The sequence below is a fragment of the Scyliorhinus torazame genome, chromosome 22, assembly GCF_047496885.1.
Source record: "Scyliorhinus torazame isolate Kashiwa2021f chromosome 22, sScyTor2.1, whole genome shotgun sequence".
Classification (NCBI taxonomy): Eukaryota; Metazoa; Chordata; class Chondrichthyes; order Carcharhiniformes; family Scyliorhinidae; genus Scyliorhinus; species Scyliorhinus torazame.
The window spans coordinates 99,110,199-99,137,319 of NC_092728.1; the positions used below are offsets into that span (position 1 = coordinate 99,110,199).

General features: G+C 49.6%; 1 protein-coding gene across 1 annotated transcript in view; it reads left to right on the forward strand.

Moving 5' to 3' along the window:
* LOC140398863 (alpha-N-acetylgalactosaminide alpha-2,6-sialyltransferase 6-like) overlaps positions 1-25,065 on the forward strand; it is a 56,349-nt gene extending 31,284 nt beyond the window's left edge. Inside the window, exons 3-7 of the mRNA XM_072487805.1 lie at positions 5,678-5,866; positions 7,675-7,851; positions 9,108-9,277; positions 18,369-18,476; positions 19,781-25,065. Of these exons, the coding sequence (XP_072343906.1) occupies positions 5,678-5,866; positions 7,675-7,851; positions 9,108-9,277; positions 18,369-18,476; positions 19,781-19,964 (828 nt within the window). The 3' untranslated portion in view covers positions 19,965-25,065. The remainder of the gene's footprint in view (positions 1-5,677; positions 5,867-7,674; positions 7,852-9,107; positions 9,278-18,368; positions 18,477-19,780) is intronic.
* The last annotated feature ends 2,056 nt before the right edge of the window (positions 25,066-27,121 follow it).

Sequence of the window (27,121 nt, forward strand, 5' to 3'; positions counted from 1 at the left end):
CTGAACCAGCCTTGCTCTAAGCCACGTGCTGGGGTGTGATGCTGAGGATACACCCTGTCTCACTCTGTAGATATTGGTCTGTGGAAAGAGGCAGGGTGTGAGTGCCTCATCCCCTTTATAGTGAGATACCACCCCTGAGTGTCCTGACTGCTCATTGGTCGTGTCCTATTCTATATTTTCATTAGCTGCATGTTTGCATATCATGACAGGTATTGCTTTTGGTATTGTGGCATTTCTGCCTCTCCCAGGATAGTTGCTCTCATTGTAATCGGCATGTGGTTCGGACTTTGAGCTATAAGGCATTCTGGAGAACTTTGACTTTGGAGCCAAAGGTAATTGAATGCCACGAGAATGAGACTCTTTGCATCTCCCTTTCTCGGGGCAGTTTATGAGGTTCGACGATGTGAGCAAAAGGCGGTAGCTTCCTGCGACCCTGGCTTTGGCCGAAAACCTTTACAGAATGTGGAGGTCAGTATTGTAACCTTGCCCAGGCTGGGTTCTGTTCTTGCGAAGCTGCGAATCAATGGGTGCGGAAGCGTTGTATTTCTTTCTTTCTTTCTTTATTTAACAGTGTTGTATCACTCTTATGAACAACCTGCACTTTTCACACTCGGTTCCTATCACCAGCTGTAAATCTGGCGTCATTACAGTTGGTTTTGGCAACCCATCCAGAACACAGTCAAGGAACCTTAAAAAAAAGAATCTAATGACATTTAAGCAATATTTAACTGGTGTGACTTTAAGGTTTTTACATTAATTTCACTTTTTTGTTTTGCTTTTATTATTTAAGCTACACATCGCCATTCTGGGAACGTTCTAGCTTCAACTTTCCCGATTCAAGTGGAGTCTGCTACCTTGAACTGACACTTAGACCCGAGCACCCAGGCTGCTACTCGTGCACATTTTGGAACATAACCTTGTGTAGGAAGCTGCCCAGTTGGATCCGTGTTGAAACGGTATTACATTTCATTTTTTTCATTTTTTTAGAGCCGGTGGTGGCTTTGTGTTATTGTCACTGGACGAGGAATACAACAGGACAAAGTCTTGACATCCTCTGAAACCAAACCATCGTCGATTTTCTCAAAAACCCAACTGGTTCGCTAATGTCCTTCAGGGAAGGAAATCTGCCGTCCTTACCCGGTCTGGCCTACATGTGACTCCAGATCTGCAGCTATATGGTGGACTCATAAATGCCCTAACAAGCCACTCAGCTCAAGAGTAATTAAGTAGGCCGATAAAATGCTGGCCTAGCCAGTGCGGCTGACATTCGGTAAAAATGAAATGGAAATAAAAAGTTTAGGGAAGGAAATCTGCCATCCTTATCTGGTTTGGCCTAAATGTTAGTCCAGTAACGTAACGCTAACTTTCTTCTGAAATGGCCGAGCAAGCTACTTGGTTTTATTCAAGAAGGTGGCACAATAAGCAACATGCTTGATGGGCACCCTGTGCGCTACCTGAAATCTTCATTCCCTCCACCACCAGCCCACAGTGGCAGCAGTGTGTACCATCCACAAGTTTTTGATACTTGCCAAGCCTCCTTCGGCAACATAGATGTACAAGGGCAGCAGATGGATGGGACCATCGCCACCTGCAAGCTCCCCTCCAAGCTGGCCCTCCCCTGTTGACTGGAAATATGCCGCTTCGCTGCCCTTGGGTCAAAATCCTGGAACTCCCTCATAGTACCTCCTCCAGGAGGAAGGCTCACCACCAGCATCTCAACGCAATTGGGGATGGGCAATAGATGCAGGCCATCATGCACTTTCCGTGAATCTCATTATGTTTGTGTGTGAGTTGACTTCCTGTTTCCCTGGAAACAGGGAAAGCAGGGGCTGGTTTAGCACACTGGGCTAAATAGCTGACTTTCAAGGCAGGCCAACAGCACGGTTCAATTCCCGTACCAGCCTCCCCGAACAGGCGCCGGAATGTGGCGACTAGGGGCTTTTCACAGTAAGCTTCATTGAAGCCTACTTGTGACAATAAGCGATTTTAATTTCAAGTGGCTACATCTTTGGAACAGCCATTAGCTGTGAAGCATTTCAGAAAATTCCAAGAACCAGGGGTGACATTCTCCGACCCCCCCCCCCCCCCCCCCCCCCCGGCCGGGTCGGAGAATCGGCGGGGGCTGGCGTGAATCCCGCCCCCGCCGGTTGCCGAAGTCTACGGCACCGGATATTCGGCGGGGGCGGGAATCGCGCCACGCTGGTTGACGGGCCCCCCCGTTCCATTCTCCGGCCCGGATGGGCCGAAGTCCCGCCGATAAATTGCCTGTCCCGCCGGCGTAAATGAAATCACCTACCTTACCGGCGGGACAAGGCGGCGGGGGTGGGCCTCCGGGGTCCTGTGGGGGGCGCGGTGCGATCTGGCCCCGGGGGTGCCCCCACGGTGGCCTGGCCCGCGATCGGGGCCCACCGATCCGCGGACGGGCCTGTGCCGTGGGGGCACTCTTCCCCTTCCGCCTTCGCCACGGTCTCCACTATGGCGGAGACAGAAGAGACTCCCTCCACTGCGCATGCGTGGGAAGCTGTCAGCGGCCGCTGATGCTCCCGCGCATGCGCCGCCCGGAGATGTCATTTCCACGCCAGCTAGCGGGGCAACAAAGGCCGTTTCCGCCAGCTGGCGGGGCGGAAATTCCTCCGGCGTCGGCCTAGCCCCTCAATGTTGGGGCTCGGCCCCCAAAGATGCGGAGCATTCCACACCTTTGGGGCGGCGCGATGCCCGTCTGATTGGCGCCGTTTTGGGTGCCAGTCGGCGGACATCGCGCCGTTTCCGGAGAATTTCGCAGATCAAAAGTATTTCCCAAATGCAAGTTTGCACGGATGTGTTTAATGAAAATGTGCGTTTAGTTCATCGAGAAGCTCGTGGGCAGCACGGTAGCACAAGTGGCTAGCACTGTGGCCAGGGTCCCAGGTTCGATTCCCGGCTCGGGTCACTGTCTGTGCGGAGTCTGCACGTTCTCCCCGTGTCTACGTGGGTTTCCTCCGGGTGCTCCGGTTTCCTCCCACAGTCCAAAGACGTGCAGGTTAGGTGGATTGGCCATGATAAATTGCGCTTTAGGAGGGGTTATTGGGTTATGGGGATAGGGTGGAAGTGAGGGCTTAAGTGGGTCGGTGCAGACTTGATGGGCTGAATGGCCTCCTTCTGCACTGTATGTTCTTTGTATATCTGTGTAAGCTCTGTTATTGAGGCGCTAGCATTTATTAACCAAGTGGTGGAGTTAATACGGCACGGGAGGAGAAGTGTTTGATCTGTCTTTCGGTTTGCTTGATTCAAACAGTTGTGCCCAATTAAAAAAAAATATATATCCTCTGTGGAATTTGAGACAATTGTTTTATCTTTATTGCAGGCATGTTTAAGGTGAGGACACAGCATTCACAGAACTAATTCCACTGCCATCTGATATGAGCTGTTTTACTGCTTCTAAATCACAACTTATGGAGATACACGCAGCAGATCGTCTGAAGAGAAGTTTGTGCTTTGCTGGACCTTGAGCCGCTTTTGCAGATGCTCGCCCCTACCTCTCTAACATTAGCTCTTTTATTTCAGATTCTGTGTGTTATCTCTGGTGTTACTATTGTAATGTTGCTATGAAATGTGATTAAAATGGGTTTTACAAGGTGGTCACAAACCATTTTGTTTTCTAATGAATGGCATAACTTTTGTAATCTGCTATGTTTCTGAGTATAATCCTCTTCGTTCAAACATGGCTTATCTCTGGACTCAACTATTCTTTTTTTTAAAAATAATTTTTATTGAGGTTTTCATAAATTATCAATAACAAAATGAAAAAGGAACCCAACAGGATTAAGTACAAAACATAGTCTAGAAAAGCAACCCTCCCTACCCCCCTCCCCTCTGTGTACATAAATAATCAATTAACATTAACACCCCGACTTAACACAACTGGTATATACAGGACTCAACTATTCTTAAACTCTCTTGACTGACATCCCACCTTGCATCCTTTCGTGGAACTGAACAAAGATTCTGCTGCCCCTATCCTAGCTTGCCCTGGGTGACCTTTACCCTCAGCCCTGTGCTCGCTGACCTACATGGTTTTCCGTTCTAGCCATACCTGGATTTTAGAGTTCTCCCTCTTGTGTTCAAATCCCTCCATGACCTCGCCCCTTCCCATCTCTCTCATCTGCAGTGCTACAACCCTCTTGAGATCTCTGCGCTCCTCCAATTCTGGCCTTTTGCACATCCCCGAGTTTCATTGCTTCCAATGTTGGTTCAGCTGTCTCGGTCCTAAGCTTTAGAATCCCCCCCCCCCCCCCCCCCCCCCCCCCCCACCCCCTGCCCAAAACCTCTTGGCTTCTCCACCGCTCTTTCCCTCTTTAAGATCCTTAAAACCCCACCTTTATGATCAGGGTTTTGGTGATCTATCCTAATAACTTCTTATGTGACGTGGTGTCAGATTAAAGTGAAGAGCTGAGGGATGTTTTACTATGCTAAATGTGCCACGTAAATACAAGGGGGTAGACGGTTGTATAGTGGTAATATAGTAACCCATGCCTGACTCATGGTCTGGGCCACCGGTTCAAATCCCACCACGGCAGCTGGTGGTCCAATTGAGTAATCGCGTTTCCCGCTGGGCACGCAAAACCCTGTAGATATTGATGGGACAATGGTGGGTTTCCTTGGCTGCCCAAAAATACGCCACGCAGGGCTGGAAAATCCAGCCCCTGGTTTCAGTAATCCAGCCGCTGAAACCATTGTTGATTGTTGTTTAAAAACCCATCTGGTCCACTAATATCCCTTTAGGGAAGGAAATCTGCCGCCCTTATCCGGTCAGGCCTACTTGTGAATCCAGATCCACAGCAACGTGGGTGATGCTGAAATGGCCCGAGCAAGTCACTGCCCCTTCCAAGGCAATTAGGGATGGGCAACATCCAGGGACGCCCGCATCTGAGGAAGGAGTAATTTATGAAGTTGTATTTGTGATTTTCCGGCTTTTGAGATTCATAGGCTATCAAATGTGTAGATGTTTGAAATGGAAGTTAAATGATGGCAGAGTGCAAGGGTCTGGCACATACAGGGTTAGTGTGCGTACCGCCCACACACTGATGTAAGAAAGCACATGACCCAAGCCTAGGGGGTCAGTATGGTGTTGAGCAGGGATGTGTAAATCCCTAAGTAATGGCTCTTAGTACCCTTTACTGTACATGGGTTACTAAGGACTTACAGTTAACCTACAGAACATCATGAAGATGCCTTTATTCTGTAACCAACGCTCTCCCAAGATAGCTAAGCAGGTAATTCTTGGCCCTGGCATGTGGAGCATATTATGAGCAGTATAAACCATAACCTATATACGCAGTGATGTGGAGATGCCGGCGTTGGATGGGCTGGGCACAGTAAGAAGTCTTACGACACCAGGTTAAAGTCCAACAGGTTTGTTTGGAATCACTAGCTTTCGGAGCACAACTCCTTCATCAGGTGAGTGAAGGAGCTACGCTCCGAAAGCTAGTGATTCCAAACAAACCTGTTGGACTTTAACCGGGTGTTGTAAGACCTTTTACTATAAATGTGGGGGAGGTGAGGAAGAGAAATTAGGGAACAACATCAGATGTAGCACCCCTCCCCCAAAGTGTGGGGTTAAGTAGTCGCGATGACACCTGTAAAACCAGAATCCACGCTATGTCTCGCCAAAGTCATTCTTTTGTTCAATCTCTTGCAGGTTGAAAGTTATGTGGTTGCTACAGCAATCTTCGTATTGACAACTCTGTTGATAATCTACAGTTCCAGCAGCGGCAATGACTCACTGCATTACAAAGGCGAATTTATCTCCCATGCTGTGAGCCGAACGCCAATAAATGTAAAGAAATGGGCCACGAAAGATGGTTACTTTCCAGTTATTGGAAACAAGGTAGGAAATCTTCTGCAACCTGTTCATTTTGTGAAATAATTTAACACCTAGAAACTAGTAATCCAATCGGCAATTTAGAGGAACTGCTTTTCTCAGCGAGAATTTAGAGCAGTGCTTTTCAAACTTTTTTTCCCCCGGCGACCCACTTTTACCACATGGCAGGCCCTCGCGACCTACACCATGTTCACTTCCTGCTTAGGTGAGCCTGTCCTCACTTTTACGCATTTTAAATGTTCCTCACCCATGAGGGTAAATTTGTATTCAGTTCTGCAAACTTAAAACCAAGATGTTGCATGGCAACAAAATAATATAATAATCTTTATTGTCACAAGTAGGGTTACATTAACACTGCAATAAAGTTACTGTGAAAATCCCCTAGTCGCCACATTCTGGCGCCTGTTCGGATACACTGAGGGAGAATTCAGAATGTCCAATTCACCTAACAAGTATGTCTTTCGGGACTTGTGGGAGGAAACCGGAGCACCCGGGGGAAACCCACGCAGACACGGGGTGAAGTTGCAGACTTCGCACAGACAGTGACCCAAGCCGGGAATCGAACCTGGGACCCTGGGCGCTGTGAAGCAACAGTGCTAACCACCCTGCTACAAAATGCGTGCTATAAATAGGACACAAATAGGCCTGCATGTAACGTTATACCAATATTGATCCCATTGACATTCCAAACACCAGATTTCATTGTGAAACATTGCGCGAAATTCTCCGTAATCGGCGCGATGTCCGCCGACCGGCCCCAAAAAACGTGCAAATCAGTCCGGCATCGCGCCGCCCCAAAGGTGCGGAATCCTCCGCATCTTGAGCGGCCGAGCCCTAACCTTGAGGGGCTAGGCCCGCGCCGGACTGATTTTTGCCCCGCCAGCTGGCGGGAAAGGCCTTTGGTGCCCCGCCAGCTGGCGCGGAAATGACATTGCTGGGCGGCGCATGCGCGGGAGCGTCAGCGGCCGCTCACGTCATCCCCGCGCATGCGCAGTGGAAAGGGTCTCTTCCGCCTCCGCCATGGTGGAGACCATGGCGACGGCGGAAGGAAAAGAGTGCCCCCACGGCACAGGCCCGCCCGCGGATCGGTGGGCCCCGATCGTGGGCCAGGCCGCCATGGGGGCACCCCCCCCGGGGCCAGATCGCCCCGCGCGCCCCCCCCCCCCACCCCCTGGACCCCGGAGCCTGCCCGCGCCGCCGGTAAGAGAGGTGGTTTAATCCACGCCGGTGGGACAGGTATTCCAGCAGTGGGATGGGCCGAAGAATCGCTGGGGGGGGGGGGGGGGGGGCGCCAACCGGCGCGGCGCGATTCCCACCCCCCGCCGAATCTCCGGTGCCGGATAATTCGGCAACCGGCGTGGGCGGGATTCACGCCAGCCCCCGGCTGGGGGTCGGAGAATCCCACCCATTGTATTTGTCTAGTGTTAGGTATTAAATGTAACTTTATAAATGTATACGCTTATCTTTGAACAGGATAAGTTTAGGGCAGCAAAAAATTACCCAGAGAGAAATTGGGGAAAAAGGATCAGGCAATCGTCGGGGATTGTTTTTGGCGACGCAAAGTTCAGCACCCGTGACCCATCCGGGTCGCGACCCCCACTTTGAAAAACAGTGAATTAGAGTGTGGAACCTGCAACAAAGGGAGGAGTCAAGAGGAATAACCGAGATATATTTAAGGGGAGGCCAGATAAACAAATGAGGCAACAAGGTATAGAAGAAGAGTGGAAGGTGTATTATTGAAACATAAACACCAACATGGTTGGGCCGAATGGCCTGTTTCTACGCTTTTAACCCCTTGTAATACTTTGTAACAGCCCTCAAGAAGCTCAAACCATCCAGGACAAAGCAGCCCGATTGCTACCTTTTCCACAAACATTCACTCCCTCCACCAGCGCCGCACAGTAGCAGCCACGTGTGCCGTTTGCAAGATGCACCGCAGGACCGCACCACGGCTCCTTAGGCAGCGCTGCAAACCCAGGACCGCTACCAGCTAGAGGGACAAGGGCAGCAGACGAACGGGACCACCACCACCTGCCAGTACCCCTCACCCACCATCCTGACTTGGAAATATACCACTGATCCTTCAACGTCGCCGGATCGAAATCTTCGATTTCCCTCCCTAACAGCACTGTGGGTGTGCCTACACCACGTGGACTCCAGCGGCTGAGAAGGCAGCTTGCCACCACCGTCTGAAGGGCAGTTACGGATGGGCAACAAATGCTGGGCCTAGTCAGCGATGTCCACCTCCTGTAAATAAAAATAACACCCTGGGGTTCAGCCGGCCCACTTGGACCCGGTTGCCAATTGGGACCAGTTAGCCCCAGTTGGTGCCAGCAATACCGGATCCAGTTTGTGCTTGCTCTTGCCCTCAACAAACTAGCTTTTTGAAATAGCCATCCAATTCGAACCATTTCCCTGACCTTGCACCACAGCCCCAGTCATTTATTTTCCTATTTCAAGTAGAAATCCAGCCCCCTCGGTGTTAAATTTGGGTCCACTGCCCTTTCCACTGCATTAAGAACAATTCCCAGGACTTCCGGTTGTGGAATGTAGGTGGAGGTCACATGTTTGGTGGCTCCTGCCAAAGTTGTCTTTTTTTAGGTCCTTTTATACCCAGTTTTGGGGGAAAGGTTTTTTGTGGGAAGTTCTGAGGCATTTCAAGGATGTCAAAAACCGGAAAACAGAAGCCAGGGAAAAGGGGAGTGAGCGAAAGCCCACCGTCAAAAGTGATGAGGAGCCCAGCGGGAGAGAAAATGGCGGGAGAGAGCTCGGTGGGTGGGGCCGCACCCATCACAGTGGGGAAAAAAGTGGCCAAAGTGACGGCTGGGGAGTTTGAGCGTCTGTTTTCAAAACATTTCGACAGGCATCGGACAGCGATGATGTCCTCGCTTCACGAATGGGTAGATGAGACCCTTGCCCCGATGAAAAAGGCATTGGCGAAGACGTCGACATTCAAGGGTAAGTTGGCACCGCTGATGGCAGAAATGTTTGAGGATGGCGATGGTTCGGGGAGTATTGCCGGAGACGATGAAACAGGCAACCATCTCACTATTACTTAAAAAGGCGAAGGATCCAATAGAATTTGGATGGTACAGGCCCATTTCTCTGCTGAACGTGGATGCTAAGATATTGGCGAAAGTGTTGGCATTGAGGTTGGAGGCGTGCCTACTGAAGCTGCTGCAGGAGGATTACACGGAGTCCATCAAAGGCAGGCAGCTGTCATTGAATGTGCGACGGCTGCTGAATGTGGTTCTTCTGGGGGCCCCCACAGAAAATGCTGAAGAACAGCCGGGGGAACGTGTACAGGTTGATTCACCAAGCAGGCTTGGCGTTCTCAAGCATGACTGCGTTTGTCATTGCCCCGAAGAGGATGCAGCAGTTTGACGATTTATTTCAGAGAGAGACTGGGAGAGACCGGTACAGTATTGATGATGCTTATTTGTCGAAAAGGGATATTTGGCTCGTGTATTATAGCTCCTACCATTTCCCCCCACTTTCTTCTCCCAACAATGTTCTCCCCAATGTTCCTTGTGGGGTTTTATAGACCACCTGGCCATTTTTACACCTCAACAATGGCTGCCTTACAGCTTGTGCCAATCAACGTCTGCACATTATCCCTTCGCAACAGGGGTCCCTAGATTGTGATCAGGATTGCTTGATTACCTTTCCTTTCACCTATCCCCTCATCCCAACGTAATGCTTCCCATTTCATCCTATCTGTAGTGCCTGCTTTCACCCAGCAACTTGCGCTTACCCCACCCCAATTGCTTTCTATTCATCCTTCCTGTTGTGCCAGAAGTGGTCGAGTCGATGGACCTCTCACCTCTTGAGTCCAGTCCCAGAGACTTGAGCGTAAATGTCCAGGTTGGCACTCCAATGCAGCGCTGAGGGGAATACTGCGCTTTCGGAGGAGTCATCCTTCGATGCGAAGTTTAACTGCGGCTCCATCTGCCCCCTCAGGTGGGTGTAAAAGACCCCATGGCTCTAGCTTTGAAGAAGAGCCGGCCAATGTCTATCCCTGACTGCACTTCAAAGCCATTTCATTGGCTGTAAAGTGCTCTGGCGCATCCCGGGGTCATGAAGGGGCTATAAAAATGCAAGCCTTTCTTGGTCTTGGATATTTCAACACCATTCGCGGTGTACACGCCATTTTTCTTCACAGGTGCCTCACTTTACACTTGTCCATTTTAGCTCCCTTTCCTCAGCCCACTCGCATGTTTTGTCCAATTCATTTTATCATTTCTGAGGAGCACCCTTCAGCAGCACAGTGTCTCCTTAATTTTCTGTCATCTGCAGATTTTGTTTTTTTGCGTTGAGTATCTGAATCCAAATCATTGACGTAAGTTGGAGTGCAATGAACATTGACACTAGTGCCTCAGTCAATGAACTGGAGGTGGCGATCATTCCGACAAGGTGCAGGAGTAGGCCCTCCAGCCCCTGACAGCCTGCCCTGAGTAAAATCGACACTAGCGATTTACAAGTTTGGTTGACGGGAATTTCCCCCCATCATCTCCATTCCGGTTGGGAATACTGGCATCACGATGTGCAGCCAAACTGGAAACAATAGCTGTCTCAGGACTAATCCCCGGGGCTCTCCATTTAGGGCTCCTTTTACCCAACGTAACTCTGTTAACAGGTAGCCATGGTCATGTTTTCATCAGTTATTTTCTTGTTTGAACCCCAGATGTACCCTGAATCTCTACAGCTTTTGAGCTTAACGTAGGGCCTTTTGTGTTGAACTTTGTCAAATGTCTTACGGACGACTAGGTACGATCTCTTAAATTAAATCGTATATGGCTGGAGGTGGAGGTGGGATTTGAACCACTTATCGGACTTCAAGCTTCCTTTTGGGAGATGTTTAGTTCTTTGATAGCTATGATTTGGGGTGATTATTGGCAGTAATCTATCATGGCATTCCATAGATTTATTTAACATCAACACCCTGGGAGTTATTGGCCTGAGCTGAACTGGACCAGTCATATAAATACTCTGACTTCAAGAGCAGGCCAGAGGCTGGGAATCCTGACTCTTCAAAGCCTGGCCACCATCTACAATAATCATAATAATAATAATAATTGCTTATTGTCACAAGTAGGCTTCAATGAAGTTACTGTGAAAAGCCCCTAGGCACAAGCCAGAAGTTTGATGGAATACTCTCCACTTGTCTGGGCGAGTGCAGCTCCAACAACACTCGAGAAGCTCGACACCATCCAGGACAAAGCAGCCCCGCTCGATTGCTCCACAATAAACATCCGCTGCCTCCACCAACGATGCGCAGTGGCAGCCGCGTGTACCATCTATAAGATGCACTGCAGCAACTCATCAAGACTCCTTCAGCAGCATCTTCCAAACCCGCGACCTCAACCACCGAGAAGGACGAGGGCAGCAGGCGCATGGGAACATGACCATTTTCATCTTTATTCTTTCATTTAAAAAAAAAATATATATATTTTATTAAAGTTTTTCGATCAACCAAGAATTTTCCATTTTTACAACTTTGTAACAATATATACATTGATCGTTTTTAAAATAATATATTAACTAACGGCAAATGCCAACACAAATAAAAAAAACGAAAAGAAATAGTAACATTGAGAAGATAACTATGATCAACAAATATGTAACAACACACAAAAAAAAAACCAAAGACCAGAATGCACCCTCCCCCCCGGGTTGCTGCTGTTGTCTTTCCTATTTTCCCTTATCGCTCTGCGAGATAGTCGAGGAACGGTTGCCACCGCCTGGTGAACCCCTGAGCCGAACCTCTTAGTGCGTACTTTATCCGCTCCAGTTTTATGAACCCTGCCATGTCGTTGATCCAGGCCTCCACGCCCGGGGGTTTAGCTTCTTTCCACATAAGTAGAATCCTGCGCCGGGCTACTAGGGACGCAAAGGCCAAAACATCGGCCTCTCTCGCCTCCTGCACTCCCGGCTCATCTGCAACCCCGAATATAGCCAACCCCCAGTTTGGTTCGACCTGGACCTCCACCACCTTTGAAATCACTTTTGCCACACCCACCCAGAACCCATGCAATACCGGACATGACCAGAACATGTGGGTGTGGTTCGCAGGGCTTCCCGCGCACCTCCCGCACCTATCCTCCACCCCAAAAAACCTGCTCAATCTTGCTCCCGTCATATGTGCCCTGTGTAGTACCTTGAATTGGATCAGGCTGAGCCTGGCACACGAGGACGAGGAATTTACCCTACTTAGGGCATCTGCCCACAGCCCTTCCTCAATCTCTTCCCCCAGCTCCTCCTCCCATTTTCCTTTCAGTTCCTCTATCATCGTCTCCCCCTCGTCTCTCATTTCCCTGTATATATCGGACACCTTACCGTCACCCACCCATGCCCCCGAGATCACTCTGTCCTGGATCCCTTGTGCCGGGAGCTGCGGAAATTTCCTCATCTGTTGCCTCACAAATGCCCTCACTTGCTTTTAACGAAATGCATTCCCAGGTGGCAACCCGTATTTTTCTGTCAGTGCTCCCAGACTCGCGAACGTCCCGTCCAAGAACAAGTCCTTCAGTTGCGCAATTCTTGCTAGATGCCAAGATTGAAATCCCCTGTCTATCCTTCCCGGGAAGAACGTGTGGTTGTTCCTTATCGGGGACCACACTGAGGCCCCCATCACTCCCCTATGTGGTCTCCACTGCCCCCAAATCTTCAGAGTCGCCACCACCACTGGGTTTGTGGTGTACCTTTTCGGGGAGAACGGCAGCGGCGCCGTTGCCAGTGCTTTTAAGCTAGTTCCCCTACAGGACGCCATCTCCAGCCTTTTCCACGCCGCTCCTTCTTCTTCCCTCATCGACTTACATATCATAGACACGTTAGCGGCCCAATAATAATCACTCAGACTCGGCTGTGCCAATCCCCCTCTATCTCTGCTGCGCTGCAGGAACCTCCTCTTTACCGTTGGGGTCTTTCCGGCCCACACAAAGCTCATGATGCTCCTGTCCACCTTCTTAAAAAAGGTCTTTGTAATCAGTTTGGGGAGGCACTGAAACACAAAAAGAAACCTCGGGAGGACCACCATTTTAACCGCCTGCACCCTGCCCGCCAATGACAGGGGCACCATATCCCACCTCTTAAAGTCCTCCTCCATCTGCACTACCAGTCGTGTCAAGTTAAGCTTATGCAAGGTTCCCCAGTCCCTGGCCACCTGGATCCCTAAATACCGGAAATCTCTTGTTACCCTCCTCAGCGGCAGCTCGTCTATTCCCCTGCCCTGTTCCCCGGGGTGCATCACAAACAGTTCACTCTTCCCCATATTCAGTTTGTATCCCGAAAACTCTCCAAACTCCCTGAGTGTCTGCATTATCTCAGGCATCCCTTCCACTGGGTCCGCGACATATAACAGCAGATCATCCGCGTATAATGACACCCGATGTTCTTCTCCTCCTCTAAGTACCCCTCTCCACTTCCTAGAGCCCCTCAGCGCTATGGCCAATGGCTCAATTGCCAACGCAAACAGTAACGGGGACAGGGGGCACCCCTGTCTTGTGCCCCTATATAGTTGGATGTAGTCGGATCGTTGCCTGTTCGTAATCACACTTGCCACCGGGGCCCCGTAGAGGAGCCGAACCCATCTAATGAACCCCTCTCCAAATCCAAATCTCTTCAGTACCTCCCACAAGTAGTCCCACTCCGCTCTATCAAATGCCTTCTCTGCATCCATAGCCACCACTATCTCCGCCTCCCCCTCCGGTGAGAGCATCATCATCACCCCCAACAACTTCCGTATATTGGTATTCAATTGCCTCCCTTTAACAAATCCTGTTTGGTCACCATGCACCACCCCAGGGACACAGTCCTCTATCCTTGTCGCCATCACTTTGGCCAATAACTTGGCATCTACGTTCAGGAGGGAGATGGGCCTGTATGACCCGCACTGCAGCGGGTCTTTGTCTCTTTTCAGGATCAGCGATATCGTCGCCTCCGACATCGTCGGGGGTAGTGTCCCCCTTTCCCTAGCCTCATTGAAGTTTCTCATCAGGAGTGGGGCCAGCAGGTCCACATATTTCCTATAGAATTCCACCGGGAACCCATCTGGCCCCGGGGCCTTCCCTGCCTGCATGTTCTCGATTCCTTTTACCACCTCCTCTACCTCAATCTGCGCTCCCAGTCCTGTCCTCGCCTGCTCCTCAACCTTCGGGAACTCCAACTGGTCTAGGAAATGCATCATTCCCTCTTTCCCTTCCGGGGGTTGGGCCTTATACAGTCTCTTGTAGAATACCTTAAATACCCCGTTCACCCTCTCCGCTCTCTGTTCCATCCTTCCCTCCTCGTCTCTAACTCCTCCGATCTCTCTCGCCGCCCCCCTTTTCCTAAGTTGTTGGGCCAGCAGTCGGCTCGCCTTCTCTCCGTATTCATACTGTACTCCCTGTGCCTTCCTCCACTGCATCTCCGCCTTACCTGTGGTCAACAAGTCAAAGTCCGTGTGTAGTCTCCATCTTTCCCTGTGTAGCCCTTCGTCCGGAACCTCCGCATATTGCCTATCCACCCTCAGAATCTCCCCAATCAGTCTCTCCCTTTCTTTACCCTCTTGTTTCCCCTTATGGGCCCTTATGGAAATCAGCTCCCCTCTCACCACCGCCTTCAGCGCCTCCCAGACTACTCCCACCTGGACCTCTCCATCATCATTGACCTCTAGGTATCTTTCAATACATCCCCTCACCCTTCCACATAGCCCCTCGTCCGCCAACAGTCCCATATCTAATCTCCAGAGTGGACGTTGCTCCTTTTCCTCACCTACTTCCAGATCTACCCAATGTGGGGCATGATCTGAAATGGCTATAGCCGAGTACTCCGCTCCTGCCACCTTCGGGATCAGCGCCCTTCCCAGGACAAAGAAATCTATCCGGGAGTACACTCTATGGACGTGGGAGAAGAAGGAAAACTCTTTACTCCTCGGTCTAGTAAATATCCAGGGATCCACTCCTCCCATCTGCTCCATAAAGCCCTTAAGCACCTTGGCCGCTGCCGGCCTCCTCCCGGTCCTAGATCTGGACCGGTCCAGCCCTGGGTCCAGCACCGTGTTGAAGTCCCCCCCCCATTACCAACTTTCCCATCTCCAGGTCCGGGATGTGCCCCAACATACGCTTCATAAAGTTTGCATCATCCCAGTTTGGGGCATATACGTTCACCAGCACCACCACCTCACCTTGCAATCTGCCACTCACCATCACGAATCTACCCCCACTGTCCGCCACTATGGTCTTCGCTGCAAACGATACCCGTTTCCCCACCAGTATTGCCACCCCTCTATTTTTTGCATCCAAGCCCGAGTGGAATACCTGTCCCACCCATCCTTTTCTTAATCTGACCTGATCCGCCAGTTTCAGGTGCGTCTCCTGAAGCATGACCACGTCTGCCTTTAGCTTCTTTAGGTGCGCAAATACCCTTGCCCTCTTAATCGGCCCATTCAACCCTCTCACGTTCCACGTGATCAACCGGGTTGGGGGGCTCTTTACCCCCCCCTCGTCGACTAGCCATCCCCTTTTTTAAACCAGCTCCTCACCGGGTTCCCACGCTTGTCCCCCAGACAGCACCCTCCCGTCCCGACCATCCCATCCCCTAACAGCTCCCCCTTAGCAGCAGCAACCCAGTTAATCCCCCCCCTCCCCCGCTAGATCCCGCTCTAGCTTGATTGCACCCCCCATATTGCTTCCCGGAGTCAGCAAACTCTGGCTGACCTCGGCTTCCCCCGTTTATCCTTAGCCTACCTGCGTGTGAGGCCCCCTCGTTCCCACGCCCCCTTTTCCCGCCACAATTTCCATATCGCGGGAACAGAGCCCGCGCTTCCCTCTCGGCCCCGCCCCTATTGGCGCAGCTCCCTCTCTCCTTCCCCATCCCCTTCCCCACCGGCGCCCACATTTCTTCGTGTCCCCCCCCTTCGAGGGGAAAAAAATTCCCCCAACTGATTTACAATTTCTTGCCACCACCTCGCTACTTCATTCCAAACATCCTTTCCCAAATCAATTTCTCCTCTTGAATGCATGTCCACACCTCCTCTGCCGCCTCGAAGTAGTGGTGTTTGCCCTGGTGTGTAACCCACAGTCTTGCCGGCTGCAACATTCGAATTTCACTTTCTTCCTGTGGAGCACCACCTTGGCCCGATTGAAACTCACCCTCCTTCTCGCCACCTCCGCACTCCAATCTTGGTAGACGCGGATCACCGCGTTCTCCCATGTGCTGCTCCGTGTCGTCTTAGCCCATCTCAGGACCATCTGCCTGTCCTTGTAGCGGTGGAATCTCACCACTATTGCTCGCGGTATTTCCCCTGCCTTTGGTCTTCTCACGAGGACTCGACACGCTCCCTCCACTTCCAGGGTGCCCGTCGGGGCCTCAGCTCCCATTAAGGTATGGAGCATCACGCTCACGTACGCCCCAACGTCCGCTCCCTCTGCCCCTTCGGGAAGACCCAAAATCCTTAAGTTCTTCCTCCTCGAGCTATTTTCCAGGGCTTCCAATCTCTCCATACACCTCTTGTGTAGCGCCTCGTGCGTCTCCGTCTTCACCACCAAGCCCTGTATCTCGTCCTCATTTTCGGCAGCCTTTGCCTTCACTCCGCGGAGCTCCATCTCTTGGGTCTTTTGCGTCTCCTTCAGCCCCTCAATCGCCTGCAGCATCGGCGCCAGCACCTCCTTCTTGAGCTCCTCCACACAGCGCCGGAGGAACTCCTGCTGTTCCAGGCCCCATACCAACTGGGCTCCCTCAGCCGCCATCTTGCTTCTCCCTTCCCTTCTCTGCCACTGCTCCAGAGGATCCTCCACAATCTGGCCACTACTATCACTTCTTTCCATCCACACCCGGGGGGACTCCTTCCTATGTCGCCTCACACTGGGTTTAGCCTTTGAAAATTTCCATTGGGGCTCCCGATAAGAGCCCAAAAGTCCGTTGAAACGGGATGTGCCGAAACGTGCGACTTAGCTAGTCATCGCCGCACCCGGAACTCTTTATTCTTTCATGAGATACGGGTGTCACTTGCAAGGCCAGCAGTTTGCCCATCCATAATTAACCCTGAACTGAGAGGCTTTCTCAGCCATTCCAGAGTGGCAGATAAGAGTCAACAACATTGCACTGGATCTGGAGTCATATATAGGCCAGACTGGGTAAGAACAAAGAACAAAGAAAAGTACAGCCCCGGAACAGGCCCTTCGACCCTCCAACCCTGCGCCGACCATGCTGCCCGTCTAAACTAAAATCTTCTACACTTCCTGGGTCCGTATCCCTCTATTCCCATCCTATTCATGTATTTATCAAGATGCCCCTTAAACATCACTATCATCCCTGCTTCCACCACCTCCTCCGGCAGCGGGTTCCAGGCACCCACTACCCTCTGTGTAAAGAAACTTGCCTCGTACATCGCCTCTAAACCTTGCCCCTCGCACCTTAAACCTATGCCCCCTAGTAATTGACCCCTCGACCCTGGGAAAAAGCCTCTGACTATCCACTCTGTCTATGCCCCTCATAATTTTGTAGACCTCTATCAGGTTGCCCCTCAACCTCCGTCGTTCCAGTGAGAACAAACTGAGTTTATTCAACCTATCCTCATAGCTAATGCCCTCCATACCAGGCAACATCCTGGTAAATCTCTTCTGCACCCTCTCTAAAGCCTCCACATCCTTCTGGTAGTGTGGCGACCAGAATTGAACATTATACTCCAAGTGTGGCCTAACTAAGTTTCTATACAGCTGCAACATGACTTGCCAATTCTTATACTCAATGCCCCGGCCAATGAACGCAAGCATGCTGTATGCCTTCTTGACTACCTTCTCCACCTGTGTTGCCCCTTTCAGTGACCTGTGGATCTGTACACCTCGATCTCTCTGACTGTCAATACTCTTGAGGGTTCTACCATTCACTGTATATTCCTTACCTGTATCAGACCTTCCAAAATGCATTGCCTCACATTTGTAAAGGACAGCAGATTTCCTTCTCTGAAGGACATTCGTGAACCAGATGGGGTTTTGACACAATTGACGACAGTCGCCATGGTCACCATTACTGAGATTGGCTTTATATTCACAAAAGTATTCATTGAATTCAAATTCCATCAGCTGATGTGGTGGGGTTTGAACCAATGTCCCCAGAGCGTTAGCTCTGTTTGCTTGTCTAATGACGTTGGCACGACTAAGATCACCCTTGCAAATTCCCCTCAGGGGCAGGTACCATCCTGACTTGGAAATATATCGGCCGTTCCCTCACTGTCGCTGGGTCAAAATCCAGGAACTTCCTTCCTAACAGCACTGTGGGTGTACCTACGCCACAAGGACTGCAGCGGTTCAAGACGGCAGCTCACCTTCTCGAGCACAATTGGGAATGGATAAACAAGGCAGTGACGCCTACCTCCCTTGACCGAATACATTTTTAAGAAAGCCCTCGTGTGGGCCACAGACGCTGTCATCGGCCCTTGGGCTGAATGGCTTGTGTCTATGAGGTAAATTCTCTTTCCTGGATGTTATTATTAACAGGATTTTCTTTTGCTCACCCTTTGGCTATGAAGAAAGAAGTCTCATTCCTGGCTGAGCACGGGCTGGTTCACGATGGTGATAGCCATTGAACTCTGTGACCACGTCCAGGTGTATGGAATGGCCCCTCCCAATCACTGCAGGTAAGTGCTTTTCTTCGCAGCAATAGACCAGTGGCTGATGGGAATAATAACATAAGAAGTGTGGTGTTCTTTGTGTTACTAAATTCAGGATGGTTGGCGTAGTGTTCACAAAGACCACAAAATAGGTTGAACTTGAACAAAGCTGTAAATGTATTTACACTACTAATCTGGATTTGACATGTACTCCTAAATAATACACAGTTGATTATTAACATATAAACTACACCCATCTACGACTAGTCTATATACTGTTCTAATATGATCTGCTCTTACTCACCCTATCTATACTTCTGTTTGTCTCTCGCTAACTCCTGCACTACTCTCTTCCCCCAAGGCTTAGCATCAATGCCTTATATACTTGTAGCTTTGGCTCCCTCTAGTGGCTACTCTAGACATTTCATTAACCCTTGCAGTTCTTACAGTTATGGTCATACCACAAGAAGTAAGAGCGGGCGTACGTCCAGCCTGTTCTTCACTCCCCTCGCTGAGGCTTGCTTGCCAGCCAGGTCCCACTGATAATCCCGGACAGATCTTCAGCCCGGCCTCCATTATCCTCTTGTTTGGAGATGGCTTGTAAATCCCAGCAGTGGCCACCACTCACTGCAAGGAAGACCGAGCTTCCAGCCATCCAATTGGCTGGCAGCTCTCTAAGGTGGGGCTTCCTCCCCCGGTGTGGGTGGAAGTCCTCGCCCTGAGCCCTGACGAACATGAAATGGTCGCGGGGAAGCCGACAACCCGACTCTTTGGGTGATGGGGCGGGGACAACCCGCCATCTGAAAAATACTGCTCATAGAAACATAGATCCAAATCTTACACACAATAAATGTAATTTGGCAAGTCTTCATTCACAAACACAGTGGAAAACGTTGGGACGCTTAAATCGTTTTCCAGTGTGTTAGTGAATGAGGGTGAGAAGGTTGACAACGTGGGTAGGGTGGATAGGAGGTGGGTGCTCGCTGTGTTGGTTGGCAGGGATGGTAGGGTGGCTGAGTGGTAGGTGGTAGGGAGGTACGGTTGGGTCAGGGGGTGGGGGGGGGGTTTTGGGTACAAAACCTCCTACGACGCGGTCACTAACCAACGCACTCCCACCGGCCCCATGCATGGCCACTTGGAAGAAGGTGCTCCGGCTTACGGAATGGGATCTCGAAATTGGAGAAAAAGTGGGGAGGAGTACGAAAGCGATATTGGTGTTTGCAACTTTTGTACAAACACGCGGTGGGGTCGAGGGCGCAGCAACTTTAAATGATCTCTTTTTTTTTGTGTGTTCTCATTGGAAAAACAAACTTTTTGTTTTTTGCAAGCAGGGTAGCTGCGCCCAAGCACGTGCCTTACCATTATTATGAACCGAAAGGCCCCGATGAGTGCAAGACCTTTGTGGGGAACGAGCGAGCCAAGAAGGGGAATCACCATCGTTTCATCACCGAGAAAGATGTGTTTGCTGAATGGGCGAAGCTCTACAACGTTTCCTTCTTGCACCCCAGTTGGTGACCCGTCTGTGATAACTTGCTACAGTGTGCGCCGCCTTTATTATTATCTAACCTACGTTCTTGGCTTGGAAACAAAAACATTCAGCGTCAGTGCAAAGCTGCAAATGAACAGAACTCTACTGACGATGGGTGGGGAAATGCAGGGGTCATGGGGCATTCAAACATTGAGTCGGGGTGAGGGGGTGGACACAAGAGCAGGCTACAGATGTTATACTCATCGTGTTAGGTACTAACTGCTGTAAAATACACTGTGAGCCAGATTTAGAGAACCACTCTGCCCTTAAATTGAAACCATTCGGTTTATGAGGGAAATTGGACCAGTAAGCCTGCCTGCATTAAGGTTCAACTGTTCGTTTGGGCCAGACTGTGGTTCAATTCACACCAACGCAACACACAGTTCCCGTTTTAAGTCTGGCGATGGCCTCTCAGCATTAACAGCCCCGAACACCTTTGACCTCAAAAACAAGGCTTTTTGAAAAAACATTTTCTTTCCCTTCACGTCAGCCAATGGATGTCCATTCATGAATAATGGGTCTGTTCTTCACCAGTCTTGCAGACTCCTTCAAGAACCAACCTCCTGGAGAAGAGGCACCGTTGTCTAATAACGTTGAAAGGACTGGGCCAACTTTCTGCTTTTCTCAGCGTTAGCTTTGCGGCTGAATTCTGGAGCTGTCGGGGGTGGGGGATGATTTTGAGTTGGATGTTAAGAATTCAGTGGCACCCAAGAGATGCAAGACTCACAAAGCAATGGACATGATCCACAGGTATAACCTGTTTTGTAGTAGACGTGAGCTTTCACTAACATATGGGAAGTTGGAAGGGGCCCTAAGTGTAAACAGGTTAGGAAATGGAGGAAACTCATTTCAACTGAGCAGATATACTCTGTGAACACTGCCACTTTGACGTTACATTGTGTCTGGAATTCATTTGGGCTTTTTTTTGAGTAATGTGTTCTAAATCAGTCTATGATTGTAATGGGCAATTCCTGTCTTGCCAAGCCGGTGTTTTCAAAGCCTTCTTGGCTGCTGTGACCATAATCATTCCTGCCTGTAGTTCGATAAGTTGGTTGCTGAAAATTGATCAATTGGAGACTTGGTCGTGACGGTGAATCCTTTTCCTGCGATTTGAGCCGACCCCGGGCTTTATTGTTTCCCAGCATTGCCATCTCGTCTGATTTTTGATCAGACGGACCGCAAATATCTCACACACAAAGTCGGCCGCATTGAGCCTGGGCTGTCTCAAAATGTCAACCCTTTTCTCTATTTCATGATTTCCAGAATGAGTTTGTAATTTTTTGTAATATTGGGGCCTTCAATTAAGTTTGTGCTGTGGGCAAAGGTCAGAACTTGATCTGAGTTCCATCTTCCCCCAAGACCCTTGTCCAGCTTCAGGCTGGAAAATTCACCCCAAGCCCAATTAGTAGGATTGCCAACTGTGGTTAAATGTGTTCCTGGGTGGGGGTGGGGGATTCATCACATGACGGCCCTCATGTTCTAGCCATTGGTCGGTTAACGCAACCATGCTGATGACATATAGCCTTCCTACCCCAACTGGAAAGCAAAAACACTCATTCCCCAATGGCACCATGCTCGACCCTCAGCCAAACAGCCTTTTTATCCCTGTCCTGTTTTCAATATTTTCATATCTGGTCAAGAGAGATCTTCAATTCCTCGAGACTCCAGGCCAACCCTGAAGGGTTGGCAACCCTACCAATTAGCCTGGCTAAGTTTTGTTCCTGTTTTTTGCACATCGGTGTTGCAAATTGGTGCAAATATTTTGTGCCTGCATTGAAAATGTTGAATGTTTTATTTCCTCCTATTATTGGTTGTAATTTGGTTCTGATTTGTCGACAATCCTGACCATTTGAGTACTCCCAGGTCAGGTGTAATATGGACTGGATGCCTAGTGAGATGATTGTACTCTGTCCGAAAAAGGTACCTTAACCCCACACCCTGAAAAGCATACCGGTGACCTCTTGCTCACTGGTTCTGTCAGTGATTGATTGATTGACGGTGGTAAGTTTTTTGCTGTGGACTCGTATCCACTGTGAACCATGAACTCCAACCCACCATTAACTGTGGTGCTGTATTCACTATGATGCTCAAACCCCATTGGCTTGGGATTCTGACATCTGGCTTGACACTGAACATGGAGTAGGTTTAGATTTGCTCCCACAGAACCAGTCTCACTTCTAGACTTCCTCTTCTACCTGGGCTACCCCGGTGCTCCGCAACATTTCTGGGTATCAGACTAACATTACCGTTCTACAGCTCCAACTCATTAATTTTGAGCATCCATCTTCTCCAATTAACGTGCGCGTGCGTGATTAGCGATGAGCAAGAACTTGGATAGCAGGCGCTAAAAGCTTGGAAGGGTGGAAGAGAGAATTGGAGGTGTTGGATGGATGAGGGAAGAGAATTGAGCTGGGAATTCCTTGCCTCTAAGAGCCCACAGCTAAGCCTTTGTTTCGAAAAAAAAACTTTTTTCCAACAATTGATTGTTGTTTGAGAAAGACAGTTGCCTGTTTTTCGGAAGCTTAACTAGAATTCTTTCCCATACAAGTTTGCAGTGACTTCCAGTATGTAACCCGTTCCTGGACAGGCTGCAGTGCAGGAGCTGTCTTTTAAATGTGAAAAATGAAGCACAATCAAGCCAGGAGCATTCTGGACTTCACTGGCTGAAGGACGATGGCCAGACAGCAGAGGAAGATGTGGCCCAGCTTTGTCTGCAACCCAGGACCTTAAATGAATAGAAGAGTTTGGTGTGTCTTTGAAACAAAACTGCAAATGATTATGGTTCCACAATGAAGAATGTAACCTTGGTAACACGCCAGGATGGGGGAAAAGGTTGTACTATTTTTACACAATGACTAGTTTGCAGTCTGTAAATTTCCAGATTTTAAAAAATGGGCTAAGGGTATTAATAATAATACTCGCTTGTAGTCACAAATAGGTTTCAACGAAGTTACTGTGAAAAGCCCCTAGTCGCCACTTTCCGGCCCCTGTTCGGGGAGGCCGAATTGAACCCGCACCACCGGCCTTGTTCTGCTTTACAAGCCTGCAGTTTAGCCCACTGTGCTAAACCAGCCCTTGATGCAGTTACATTTTATCAAGTTGCTGATTGTACGGAACATTGGTAAATATCTTTTTAATTGTGAAATGCCAAGTTCGTGAATTTGTCTGAAGAAACTATTTTTTACAAATTAGACGTGGAGAGGCTGACGAATAAGATTTATACGACTGAGCAGGAGAGTAGGAAGGGGTTGCGAGCCCGCTCCCTCCCCCCATTTTGAACCTGCACAATTGTAAGCTCAGTGACTTGTCCTCAAACAAGAAGGATGCTCCTGCATACTTCAGGAGAAACTTGTCAAAACCGTATTTCAAAGACCGATTATTAACAAAAAGCCCCTTCAAAGGTATTCTGTGAATGGACTCCTCATGACTGAATTATCAAAGGATGTTTTTTGTAGAAAAATAATTGTAGACTGGTGTGTGGTACTGTGCAAGGAAGTCTCAAATTCCACCGCTTTCCAGGGGGGGCCGGCTCGCTGAACTTGAGTGGGAGGGTCGGTACAGACGATTCATTCAGCCTCCGAGCTGCTGAATTGGGAGGTCCAAAGCAAAGTGGCCCACTGCTCCCACTCTTTTTTTTTACTGTTCTCCAATAACACCTGCTGAAACCTGCCCATCCCAAAACTCACGCCAAAGCAGATTCAGTAAAACGGCGCAGAAATGGATTTTGTGCTTGAAGAATTTTAATAGAGAAACCAGGCCATCAAAGCGCCGGAGCTGTTTTAGGAAAGATGTGAGGGTCTTTGAGAGGGTGCGGACGACGTTTACCAGAGTGGTTCGAGGGACGAGGGGCTTTTAGCGACAAGGTTAGGCAGGAGAAACTGTGCTTGCTCTCCTTAAAGTAGAGGGGATTGAGGGGAGATTTGGTAGAAGTGTGTACAAGATTATGACAGGTTTAGACAAGTTAGACAGTGAAAAGTAACTCCCATTATCTGACGGCACAAGGAATAAAGGACACGGATTTAAGGTTTTGGGCGAGGGATGAGAGGAAGGATTTTATGCACAGTGGTTAGCACTGCTGTAACAATGTCTTTGTGGAGTTTGCACTTTCTCTCGTGTCTGCATGGATTTCCTCTGGGATCTCCGGTTCCACCCCCCAACCCCCACAGTTCAAAGATGCGCAGGTAAGGTGGATTGGCCATGATAAATTGCCCCTTAGTGTCCAGGGATATGCAGGTTATGTTACGAGGATAAGGTGGGGGATGGAACGAGTTAGGGTGATTTTCTAGAGGGTTGATGCAGACTTGAAGGACCGAATGGCTTCCTCTTATTAAAAAAAAAGGAACTGCAGGAATTTTTCGGTTCTGTACCAGGAACTTTCTGTCTGTGAACATGGTAGAAGTGGACTCGATGAGGGATCCCAAAAGGACATTGGATGGGCACTTGAGGGGAATGAACTTACAAGGGCTACGGAGAGAGATTGAGGTGGGGGGGGTGCGATACGACTAGATTGCTTGATAGAGAGTTCGAATGGGCTCCTGTGTGGTTAGGAATCTGTGACCTTGGGTAAGGACAAAATCTGCTTTGGGTCTGTGGCCTTTCCCTCCACTTACCTGCCTTCAAGTGTGGGTCGGGTTTGGGAGAGGTTTACTGACCGTTGCTAGTAGTCTTGACATGACGCACAAGAGGTGAAGTCAGCTTGCATTGGGCAAGAGGGGATAACTTTGAGACAGAGAAACAGACACCTTGCACAGTATTTTAAACTTGCCTTTTCAAAGCTTAACCGACAAACTTGCCAAAGTTTCCCTTTTAGATAAAGGCAGTGTGTGATCTATATTTTTATATTAACATTTAATGTTCACCATGCCATCTTGATTAGCTGGACCGTGATTGGTTGCAAAGCGGTGTCACATGTACTTTAAAGCATCGGTCTTGATGAATCAATTTCTTCATTCTAGCACTAAACCCTCTTGGTCAAGTGGCAGACTTTAAAGTATCAATTGTGGACAATAATGACCCTCTAATCAATGTTTTAATACCTAAATGTGTAAATGATAATGATGTAAAAATAAATAAATATCTTTAATGTTATGATTTTCTCTTGAGTCGCTGTTAGTGACAGTGTCTTCAGTTGTCCAGGGATTTCCTCCCTAAACGTCTCTGCTTCTCGCTTATTTATCATGCCCCTTAAAACCTGTATTTTTTGATGTTACGTAATTTTGTACTTTCAGTGGGAAACGCAGAGAGCACCCCCCCCCCCCCCCCCCCCCGGCTGCCTCGCCAACTTCTCCCACCAAACATTTTGGAAGAGGCGGGGTGGGCTTTGACTGAGCAGGGGGCATAACCAAGGTAGTGCCCGGGCATGACCCTCTCTTTCCCCTCGGCACCCCCCACCCACCCCCTCTCCTCGGCAGGGGCTTTACTCGCCTGGTGCTCTCCCGGCGGGACCGTAGGCCCGGTCCCCGTTGGTCCATACCTGTCGTAAAACCCATCGAGATGATGCCACGCTGGTGGGGGTGGGGTGGAAATTCCTTACACGGGAGGGATAACACAGCAGGGAAGGGCTGAATTCTCTCTTCATGATGCCAGTGATCGAGCGAAATGGAAAAAATTTGTGCGCCAGTCCCTCGCTGGCGACGTTATCGAAGTTTGCGCGCTCCGCAGGTCCATTGAAAACCATCACTTGCACGGATTTGAATATCATTTGCTGCTTGGACATTTCATGCACCACCCCCTCCCCCCACAACTCCCCCTCCCCATGATGCTTCGCCCCTCTTAGGCGGATGTCTCGCGGGCACGAATTGGTGTAAGTATTTACAAGTGGGGACACCCCTCAGTATCGTTGCCCCACCGTAGAGGACACCTGCACCGTGGCCTTTGGAACCCTCCCTGCTTCACTGCCCCTCCTGCGGGCAGAGGCCTCACCAGTGCCCCCCCCCCCCCTCCCCCTCCCCACACCTCAGGACCACCAGCTGTTTTACTCCTGGTGAGGTTGGCAGCACGGACTGCCTCTGTCACCAACTCCCAGGCGCTGCTCAAGAGGTGGGCGTGCGTGCGTCTGCGGCCCAACCTGTCTCTTGTTTACAGCAATTCTAAGTCATAGAATCCCTACGTTGCAGAAGGAGACCATTCGGGTCTGCACCGATCCATGTCCCACCCTACCCCTGCAACCCCAAAACCTAACCTTCACACCCCTGGACATTAAGGGCAATTTAGCATGCCCAATCCACTACCCCGTAAATCTTTGAACTGTGGGAGGAAACTGGAGCACCCGTAGCAAACCCACGCAGACAGGGGCAGTACAAACTCCACACAGACAGTGTCCCAAGGCCAGAATTGAAATGACGCCCTGTGCAACTTTTGTAAATGTAAAATGTCCTGTGAAATATTGGCCGGAATTCTCCAGCCATTCGGATACCCGTGGGTTCCCCGGCGGAGTGGGGTATCTTCGATGGGTAATCCCATTGACAAGCGGCGGGAGTAGAGAAACCTGTCACCAACACACCGCCGAGATACAGACGGCTGGGGGAACGGAGAATCCTGCCCGTTATTTGTTCACTGGGACTTGTGTCCTCCTGTGATTTTTCTTTCCCTCCCATAATTGCTTGCAACAATGTGCAGGGAATGAATTTGTAATTCCTGGAGACTCTGGCACAATCCTGAGAGGGGGGTTGGCAACCGCCTGTATGACAGGTGCCGCAGTCGTGCCCTGAGAACAGTTACAGAATGTGTTGCTGGATCCCCAGTTCACTGGATCGATTAATTTGCGGGAACATTGCTCACCACAAGTGACCACTTTGCTAATTTAATGTTTGTGGGTTCAGAAAGATAAGTCTTCGTACTTATGTGATAGATTTAGAGGTGATTCCAGCCTTGTGCAACAGTTCTTTGTTTTGAGCAAGAATGAGCACTGATACATTTCAACGTTTAAACAGTAATTCACAACAGATGTAAAATCGTAATTCCGCCATTCCTTCGAGTGGAGCATGTAGTCCATCTGTCCCTCATGTTCTGGCATTTCATTCTTTATATTTAGATACTTAATGTAATAATAATCTTTATTGTCACAAGTAAGCTTACATTACCACTGTAATGACATTACTGTGAAAAGCCCCTAGTTGCCACTCTCCGGCACCTGTTCGGATAC